Source organism: Piliocolobus tephrosceles, chromosome 12 (genome assembly GCF_002776525.5).
Source record: "Piliocolobus tephrosceles isolate RC106 chromosome 12, ASM277652v3, whole genome shotgun sequence".
NCBI lineage: Eukaryota > Metazoa > Chordata > Mammalia > Primates > Cercopithecidae > Piliocolobus > Piliocolobus tephrosceles.
The window spans coordinates 95376925-95387486 of NC_045445.1; the positions used below are offsets into that span (position 1 = coordinate 95376925).

At 45.6% G+C, this 10562-nt stretch overlaps 1 protein-coding gene across 1 annotated transcript in view; it reads left to right on the plus strand.

Moving 5' to 3' along the window:
• The window catches only part of PHF8 (PHD finger protein 8), a 78845-nt gene extending 70905 nt beyond the window's left edge, over window positions 1-7940 (plus strand). Inside the window, exons 18-20 of the mRNA XM_023202474.2 lie at window positions 399-508; window positions 4108-4444; window positions 5379-7940. Coding sequence (XP_023058242.1) covers window positions 399-508; window positions 4108-4444; window positions 5379-5467 — 536 coding nt within the window. The 3' untranslated portion in view covers window positions 5468-7940. The remainder of the gene's footprint in view (window positions 1-398; window positions 509-4107; window positions 4445-5378) is intronic.
• Window positions 7941-10562: the final 2622 nt, after the last annotated feature.

The following is a 10562-nucleotide window of genomic DNA, read 5'->3' on the forward strand; positions in this document are numbered from 1 at the left end:
GCAGGCGCCGCCACCTTGCCCGGCTAGTATTTTTTTTGTAGTTTTCAGTAGAGATGGGGTTTCACCGTGTTAGCCAGGATGGTCTCGATCTCCTGACCTCGTGATCCGCCCGTCTTGGCCTCCCAAAGTGCTGGGATTACAGGCTTGAGCCACCGCGCCCGGCCAGAGGTTCACTTTTTTCCCCCCCTCTGGGAGGTTCACTTTTACCGTTTAATCAGTGTGTGCTTTGAGCATTTGTGAATTAGTTTCTTATGTGATGGCAAGCAAAATCTGGCTTCATAAAAAGCTAGAAGCAGGAAGACCAATGAGACCACCTTTGGAGAGCTTGGAGGTAGGGAATATGGCTAGCATTCAGATAAATGTCTTAGTGACACCTTCTCATCCTGTTTCCCCTGCAGCCCGTGTGACCCCAACTCTGCCGAAGCAAGACCGCCCTGTGCGTGAGGGGACCCGGGTAGCCTCTATTGAGACAGGTTTGGCTGCAGCAGCTGCAAAGCTGGCCCAGCAGGTAGGTGCTGACACCCCAGGTCACCCTGCAACTAATAGCAGTTTGACTTAGAGCCTCAACACTTAGACCTGCAGGCTGATAGGATCCCACCTTTGTCTCAGTGGAGATTGAGTAACCTTTGATCTTTATCCTTGGCAGTATCCCAGCCCCCTCTTAAATCCCTCTTATCCCAACTCAATGATAAGCTACTTGCACAGGTTACACAGTTGACATGATTTAGGATGAAAGAAAATATTAGGCCAGAGAAAAACCCTTGCAGATATCACTTACCTTTTTTGTGTGTGAAAACCTCTCAGATGAGAAGGACCAGATCCATCCTTTGCTCTCATATGAAGCCCTGAGGGGGGTGACTCAGCTGAGTACACTCAAGTTTTCAGCCACCCACCAGTATTGTAATTTGGTTGATTAGAAATTTTTCTTGTCCTCTTTATGAAATAATATTATCTTAATCTTCACTCCCTAATATTTTTTTTGTCCTAAAGAGTGATCTTCACTAGAATCAAGTTCACCTCCTAGCATTAACAGCTAAAAGTTCTTTAATGTGTGTAATGTGCTTAGGAGCCTTTGGAGGTGAATTTTCTGGTTCTCTTGCTATCAATATCCCGTTAGCTTCTAATCCCATATCCTATAGCTTAGAGCGCTATTAAGCATCTGCTTTGTTAGTTGCTTCTGTATACGATATGTGATGTAATCTGCCCAATAGCCCTGTTCAACAGGTGATATTTTCATCATTTTATAGATGAAGAAAATGAGGTTCTCATTGACTCAGGATAATACAGCCAGTAAATGGAGGAGACAATTCAAATTCATATCCTCTAACTTCAAAGTTCATATTACTTTCTATTTAAATAAATGCTTACGTAGTGTAGTCATTACATCCTATTTAAATAATATTTAAATCTTTGGCAATCTTCTTTGACCAGAACTTCTCTCTCTTATGTATATCCCAATACAGTGTAAGCTGTAATTTGAAAAGGGGGGTTCTGCTGTTTTATATAAACATAAATTAAGTAAATGTGTGAAAATTACTCTTAGTGCCTTTTAAGGAGCTGAATTCTGTTTGGGATGATCAGAGATTACCTCAAAGAAGAGGTTTTGAAATTGCGGAGGGGCTTTGCAAGCTAAGTTTCTGGTATGGGCCAGGGAGGCATTCTAGAAGAAGGGAATTCCTTGGTATAGCACACAAAGCCCTCCTAAAACCCTCTTGGTTTGGTCTCTAGTTATCTCCTTCACCTCCTTCCAGCCTCTCATGCACACCCTTTATACAGCCATACTGCACTGCAATACTCATAGTCCCCTCAGTGAGTATATCAGATTGTCTCGTGGTTTTGTGCCTTTACAAAAGATGTTCCTTTTACCCATTGAGAATCATATCCTCTCAGATGCCTCACCTAACAGCTCTTCGTACTACCTACCACCACTTTATTTCAGAGGCCTTTTTCTATATGCTTCTACAGCATTCTTTCGTGGTACTTAAATCATAAATGTATGTTTTGTTGTTTCTTACTAAACCATGAATACTTCAAGAGTGGGAATATATTTAATTTAACTTGGTATCCCCACTATGGTCAGAAAATGTGTTTAGTCTTAGTCAGTATTGGGGTGAGTGAGTGAGTGAATGAATGAATGAATGAAACAGATCTTTCTGTATTGGAGACTTCATGTTGGGGAGTTAGTTAAAATAAGTAATGGATATAAGAATGGATTCTAGAGTCAGCCTGCTTGGATTTAAATTACATAAGAGTTCTACCACTTGGGCAAGTTGATTTCTCTTTACCTCGTTTCCTCATAGACTTCATTTTAGGATTAAATGAGGTAATGTATGTACAAGCTCTTTTAGAATGGCAGTTGGTATGGAGTAAGTACTATAGGCCTGTTAGCTTTTCATCATTATTATGAGTTGGCTAAGTGTAAACAGCCAGACTGTGGAAGATCATGAATGTCAGGCCAGGGAGTTTGAACTTGGGCGGGGATCTGCTAACAGCTTTTTGAGCAAGGGGATTGGCAAGGTGAAGGTGGTTCTGTCATAAGATGGTCTAGTTGTCTGTGGGGGTATCTGGATAAATTATATATGAAAGAGATTGGCAGCAAAGGTAGCAAAATCTAGGCTGGTGATCTAGATATGAAGAGGTAATTCTGAGTTTAAGTGAGAGAAAAAGGGACAGAAATGCAGTTCCTGGTACGGGTAGAATAGCATTGTGGCTGAGGGAAGAGATTCTGAAGCCAAATGGCTTGGATGTGAATCCCAGTTTGGCCACTTACTGGTCCTGTAACCTTAGGGAAATGACTTAGCCTCTCTGTGCCAGTTTCTTCATCCTTCAGATGGGGTTATAATTCTTACTTCCTGGGTTTTTACGAGTATTAAATGAGTAATTATAGAAGAATGGTTGGCATGTATTACTAATATTATTATTCTTGTATCCCAGAAATGCCTGTGGTAGCCACAGCCTGTCAGATCTTTGAAGGCAGGAGTAGGCTCGTGTTGCCAAGAGAAGGCAAAAAAATATAATCACTGAGTTGGTTTGTGTGGCTGTGTAGCATTTCACATGCTCTCAGCACCACCTTTCCAGGTTCTCAGGGCTCCAGATGCCCACTATACAAATGTCCACTATGCGGTGGATAGTAGATCCATAGGGCACTGGATGGTTGAGATACAAGGTATTGGGAGAAGTGACACAACTCCTCATTTGTCATTCCCATCCCCAAAGTGAGGTTTTTAGACCCAGTGACCTGGAGGATTGTCAAGCCCTCTGTTAAAAGAAAAAGACCAGCAAGGGGAAGAGAAGCCATTATAAGAGATGAAGATAGAATAATAAGTAACTACTTGTTGAATATCTACTATGTGCTGTGTATTTTTATGTCATCATTTAATCTTTTCAAAAACCCTAAAAAGCAGATATTTACCTGTTTTATAGATGAGACAGCGGAGATTCAGAAAGGTTAGTCAGTTTGACCATATTCATCCAGTTTAGGGAAGAAAAGCCTGGATTTGAACCAGATTTATCTTACTCCAAAGCTAATAATCTCTCTAATCTTTCTATGCTCAGATTTTCCATTTTGAGAAGTTTGCAAGGTGTCTCTTCAGATAGACCTCGTTAAATACTGGTCCCAACTACTTTTCAGCTGTGAGGCTTTGGGCTCATGTTACTTAATACCCCTGCACCTCCATTTTTTCATATGTAAAATTAGGATTTTTTCTTCTTAGGGCTGTTACGAGGATTAAATGAGATAAAGTATATAAAGTGTCTCAGCTGCTAATGTAAATTTAGTTATTATGATTAGATGTGTCCAAGGTCTACCTCATTAGTGGCAACACTAGGACCAAAATCCTAGTCTCCAAATTCATTTACAGCTCTCTTGGCACTGTACTAAAATGTGACAGCGGTGACTTAAGGATGGATAGTAACAAAGAGATGATCTCAGGTATTGGAAGGCCTGTTACGTGCTGTGTGTACATCCAGGCTAGACTTGGTGCAGGTAAGGGAGAGGGTGGCAGGTTGCACAACCGTATTGGCCATTGTCTAGTTAGTTCCTTTCCTGGGAACTTTTCTTCTTTTTTTCACTCCTGAATCTCTCCTCTTGCTTGGCTTGTGTTTCAGGAGCTACAGAAGGCCCAAAAGAAGAAATATATCAAGAAGAAGCCTTTGCTGAAGGAGGTAGAACAGCCTCGCCCTCAAGACTCCAATCTCAGTCTGACAGTACCAGCCCCCACTGTGGCTGCCACACCACAGCTTGTCACCTCCTCCTCACCCCTGCCTCCTCCTGAGCCTAAACAAGAGGCCCTGTCAGGAAGTCTCGCTGACCATGAGTACACGGCTCGTCCCAATGCCTTTGGCATGGCCCAGGCAAACCGCAGCACCACACCTATGGCTCCCGGTGTCTTCTTGACCCAGCGGCGCCCTTCAGTTGGCTCCCAGAGCAATCAGGCAGGACAAGGTACAACAGCCATGTGGTTGTAGAACCAGAGGATCTTAGAACCACCTGCCCTAAATCCTAAGTGCTCTAGTAGATGACAATACCAGGGAGGGACACTGAAGGCCAACCTAAGGTGCTTGGATTTGATCTTATGGGCCATGGAGAGATGTTGACTGATTTGAAGTACAGACAAGATCAGGTTTTAGTTTTGAAAGATCCTTCTGGTGGCCAGAGGAGGTAGAGGGTGGGCTAGAGATGGGAACTCTAGGGAGGAGGCACATATACAAGTTCAGGCAAGCAGGAAGAGTACCTGGGGCTCTGCCAGAGGGAGTAGAGAGGGAGGAGATGAACTGATCAAATACGGAGTCAGTCAAATAGGATATGGGAGGGGATTTAATGTGGGGAGACAGAGACAACAAAGAGTCAGGGGACTCAGGCCTTCCTTTCCCTCACTTTGGTCCTCAAAGCCCAGTCCCTAGACTATGCAGCTCAAGGGCACGGAGGTTGGTGTGATGTTGAAGGCTGATGAAGATGAGAGTTTCTAATGAAGCAAGGCCCTGGGGATGGCAACTTCAGGGACACTGAGCTCTAATCACTAACCAGGCACTTGTCCAGTCCTGGTGGGTAGGATAAGAGGGTGTGGAAACACATTTACCTCCCTGCAGGATCTTGGAAGGAAAATGATTGGGACCAGAGTAATCAGTGGAGAAAAAGAACCAGACAAACGGTAATCAGGGGGTCTGTTGCTGCTACAGGAGGTCATAGAAGGAAGAGTCAAAGCATGTGGTGTTGGTTGGAAGTAGTTAAGGAGGGCTTCCTGCCCAATATGGTCAAAGGATGGAGAAACTTTGTGGGTAGAGAAACAGGAAGGGGACGTGGCCTGAGGGCAGTTGGTGCCAGATTTGGTGTTGAAGCCCTTGCCAAAGCCCTTGCTTACTTTTCCCTTCTCCCACAGGAAAGCGTCCCAAAAAGGGCCTGGCCACAGCAAAGCAGAGACTCGGCCGTATCCTGAAAATCCACAGAAATGGCAAACTACTTCTGTGAGCCCTCCTGTGTCCCATCCCTCACCCCTTTACCCCCATTGCCTTCTCCTTTGTCAACTCTCGGGGCATTCCTGGATCCTATCTGCCCCGGACAAGGTGCTGAGGTGCATTGTCCTGCTTTTTTGGGACTTACCAAAGGCACGGACCCCTCCACCGACTCCTCCTAGCTCCCTTCCCCACTTTCACTAGAGCATCCTGCCTGCCTTCTCCATGCCTCTGAGTAGCAGGTAAATGGGAGAGGTTTCCAGCTGACTAGAACCCTCTTTTCTACTCGTCCAAACCACTCCCCTGTCACCTGCCTTGTCTGTTCTTTACTCTTGATCCCCTCCTAGAGCTGGAAGGCAGGATGAGGAGAGTTATGAAGGAGCCTGAGCCATGAAGTGGGAAGCCCAGTGCTTGACACTTTCTGCAACTCTAGCCCTATATCCGGAAGCCTGCCCACCTCCACCCATTCTGTTTGCCCCATTTTTCCAGTCCAGTGGACATGCCCCATCTCCAGACTTGCTCATGGGAGAAGGCTGTGGTCTCTGCCCCCTCTTGCCAAAAGCTTCATGGAAATGAAGAGGAAGGCCTAGAGCCTCCTTCCTGCCCCACTGTGGGCCATTTCCAGAAGTGGCCTAGAAACGCCAACTTCACTTACCTTTCGGAAGAAAGGTGATTCCTATCACTTGTCAAGGTAGGGAGAGGTCAGATGCCCAAGCCTTTGACCATGGCTTTGTAGCCTGTTGGAGGAAGCCACTTTTAGCTGGCTACACATGAGGCCACTTGTTTTAGGGTGAGCTCCAGGGATTTGCCTGGATTTTGAAATCATGTAGAACATTATCCACGTGGCTGTGGCTGGGCCCTGGCAGGTGGAAAACCATCTCCCAGAAACCTGAAAGCACCTGCCACTGACGCAGATAACCCTGGCCCTACAGCTTGCTTGCTCCGCCTATACCACAGAGCACAGCCTGGACATTATGGAGGGTGTGGCGGGACGGCCCACACCTGGGTCCTCCATCGGGAACTTTTCATGCTTCTTTCTCCACCTGAGGTCTTGGTCTGAAGAAGACCTCAGGACTCACATCTTCACTCCTGGGCCTTTGCACTTCCAGACGACAGGTCATCGTTCAAGCAGAATGCAGACAGGCCATTCACGAGCCCAAGTTGAAGAGAAGAGACGCCCATCCGTGAAGGAGCAGACCATCCATCCGATCCTCCCTTCCCGTGTCCTTCCTTCGTGGATTATCTCCATTGTCCAGACAGTGCCCCCACCTCCCACCGCCTTGCCTCACTGGCAATCTGGACTCGATGGAGAACATCCCCCCACCTCCATTTGGCACTGCCCAAGTGGAGTGTACCCTTGCCCTCTCCACCTGTACCACCCACTCCAACCTCACCCCAGCTTGCCCAGTGCTGCTGGGGAATTTAACAGCTACCATACAGGCCACAGGGAATTTGTGAGGCTTCCTTCGTCATCTTTGTATCTCCTGTTTGTCTTTCTTTTCTCCGTAGCCCTGCCTCTACTTTCCTTCCTTGGAATCAGGGGTTCCTTTAGCCCATTTGCTTTCTCTACCTTGGGGACCCCAGGGGCCAAGCAGTTCTCCATCTAGTCACACCAAAGGCAGAAAGCCTGGCTACCTCCCCGCTAGCACGTGAGTCCCTACTCCCCTCCCCTCTGTTTCTCCCCAGCTTTGCTTACTTGGGGGATTTCAAGGCAGCAGAGGGTAGTGAGGGGAGGGCAAGAGAAGCCTCTGTCGCTGTATAGGCAACTGCCTGACTATGCGGTGACTGCTGTAACCAAGATCAGGTCCCCAGCCCTTTTGTCCATTAACACCCCCTCTTGATCTTTCAAAGGCAGCTAATTGCTAGCAAATCCCCCTGATTCCAGCCCTTTCCCTCTGTTTCTTTGTTAGAAGTTTTCTGTGGAGCTGAAACCCAGCCTCCATTTGACTGGGTTTCATTTAGCTTAGTTGGGTTCTTGGAGCCCCCCGTTTGTTGTTTTGTGTTGTTTCCAATGAAAAGCAAGTTTACCCTCAGAGTTATGCTTTTCCAAAGAGGCTGATGTCTTTGTTTTTGTTTTTTTTTTTTAATGTTTCAGGTTCTAAGTGAAGTGAGTTGGGGAGGGGTGGAGAGTGTTTAGTAATCAAGGTTTAGAACACCGTGAGATAGTTACCTCTAATCTCCAATTCCTAGCTAGGGGCTGGATAGGGGGAAGGGAGAGAGGATTTCTATTCACCTTTAATATATTTTTACAAAAAAACAATATAAAAACAAGCCCACCGCTTCTGTACATGTCTAAATATATTTTTAGAAGTGGGTAGGATTGTGAATTTCTGATGCAGGGCCTTTTTATAAATAGGTTAGAGTAGCATCATTCACACTTCTCTGTTGTTTTTGCCCCTGTCTTTTTCTTATGTTGTGTTACTAATGTAATTTATATTTTTTTTAGATCCTCCCTTTCCTATAGAGATAAAAGTGATTTATCTTGGCAATTGCTTTGCTTGGCATTCTTTTTTTTTTTGTGGTGGGGGTGGTGGTGTGGTGCAGGGTCCGGGAGTGCTGCCTTCTCTTTGTACTCCTTTGTCTCTCCCTCAGCAAGTTATCGGTGGGCATTTCCCTGGTGGTCAGCCTTATGCTTGAAGTGGGAAGGGTATTCCCACCCTCAGGAGGGACACACTTCACACACCTGAAGTAGATCATCAGAAGCTGAGTGAGCAGAAAAGAAAGGGTGCAATAATTCAAAGGGGTCTGACAAGTTCACTGGGAGGGCTTTCCAGAGACTGCTTTTGCAAGTGTGTCCTCTTTCTGTGAATGTGGGATTTTTTTTTCCTTCTCCCTGCATGGAAGACATGCACTTGTTGTACAATCTGGACTTAATTACTGTGCTTAGGGCCAGTACAAGGGTTAGAAGAATATAACTATCAGAGCTTGTTTTCACAATTATCGCACTTGTTTTCTTGTGCCAGGCACTACTCTTAATGCTTTATTGATTCATTTCATCCTCACCAACACCCTCATCCTACCAGCAAAGAAACAAAGTAAGCTTCCTGTATCATACGTGAAAATTCTGGGACCAACCTGGTTCCAGAATGTATATTCTCTTATCACTCGTTCTACCACTTCTCACTGATAACCACTACCATTTATTAAGTGCCTTTTGGATGCCAGGCATTGGGCTAGGGATTTTACTTAGGATATCTCATTTAATCCTCACTGAAAACCCCATGAGGATATTCACCCTGTTTTAGTTAAGGAGACTGAAGTTTGCCAATGGTCTTCTGCAGCAGGATCTGCCTGATTCCAAAACTTAAGTTCTTTGCCTTCACCATATTAGAAAATCTTTTGAGGCTCAAGCACCCAACAGATCATTATTAAGCCTTTGTTGTGTGCAAGGTGCGGAATTGAGAGTTACCTCCTAAGGAGAGCTCCCAGGGTGATCTTGGGAGCCTCAGTTTCAAATTCACCACCACCCTGACTCTGTGGGTGAGCCAGGGCAGGCTGCTTACTGTCTGTGGGTCACCTATTAAAGTATTTTGAACCCAATCAAGATTTACTTCCTCCTGGAGATTCTGCTTCTGTGGGTCTGGAGTGAGGCTGTCTGGTTTTGGCATCTACTGGTTGAATGACCTCCTCCAGTTCTCACAGTCTGTCTCAGCAGTGTAGGTGGGGTTTTGATAAATGTTCATGTCTGAAGCATGGAGAACTGTATTTCCTGGTAGAAAGGAAACAGGAAAGAAGGATTTTAAAGCCTTTGCAGGAATGGTGGGCTGGGTTATTTTTGTCACCAATTCCCCCCCACCTTTCTCAGTCAAGAGACAAAGCACTGTTTTGTGCTTTGTTTTTACCAACCTCAGATTAGAAGATAAGCTAGACTCTTGGTCACCTTATTCCTCAGTCCAGGCAGGAGGTGCCAGCAGTTCAGAGGCTCCTGTCTCAAAATTGGGAGGGAAACAAGGCACCTAAATTCAGTCCTCCTCCTTCCCAGTATGGAGTGGAAAAGTGCACAGGACTTGGGGCTGAAGAGCCCTCCTTCTCAATGAGTGAGTAAGTTGGGAGAAACTGCTTGTCTGTGTCTCAGTTTCTACATTTGCAAGATGGAATTAACTATGAAGCCCTCTAGAAGCTTGGTTGTCCCTAAACTTTCTGGATGTTGTTAATTCCCAAACCAAATCCTCTAGCCCTAACTTGTCATGAGTACAGATTGCCATTTCTGCTATCTCATGTTTCCCCTGCCTCAACTACACAGGCCCCTTCATCAGGACTCAGTACACACCAAGTTATCTGAAATGGCACTTGCCCTCCAGTAAGTTGAATGGAGGAGAGGAGCATCATATGGTACAGCATATTGATAGAGCTAAGAAGGGAATCCATCCTAGAGAAGCGAGGAGATTGGGGAAGCCTTCCTATCGGGTGGTGCTTGAGCTGAAAGATGAAAAGCAATTAGTTGGTCTGGCTAAGAACAATGGGAGAGTAGTCCAAGCCGAAGCAGTAGCATGAATAAAAACAGGTTGGGGTGTGTGTGTGTATTCATATAGGTCAACAATATCGTAAACTGCAGTTGGGACTCACCTGGAGGAACATCAGCACAATCCCCAAGAGGGAATATGTAGTTTGAGAAGGCATATGATCATAATTGGTTTTTAATGTTTATTTTGAAATCCTAGATTATGGAGGATATGTAATTTTGATGTTTTGTCAAAAGACCTTACTTTATCCCAAGAATGGCAGAGAACCTTTAAAGGGTTTTAAGCAGAAAATCACATGATCCAACTTGGCATTTAAAAATGATCCCTTTGGGCCGGGCGTGGTGGCTGACGCCTGTAATCTCAGCTCTCAGGGAGGCAGAGGCGGGAGGATAGCTTGAGCCCAGGAGTTCGAGACCTGCCTGGGCAATATAGCAAGACCCCATTCTCCACAAAAAGGAAGAAAAAAAGACGTGTATAAAGGATCCCTTTGGAGGTGGGTGAAGAGGGGGAGAGACTGAAGCCAGGAAGGCTAGTTTGGAAGCTACTGAAGGAGAGATGGGGAGGGCACCATCTCATCTAGTGTCCCATTGAATGCCACTTACCTAAGGAAACCTTCACCCAACTGTCCAGTCAACTTGGACCTTTTCC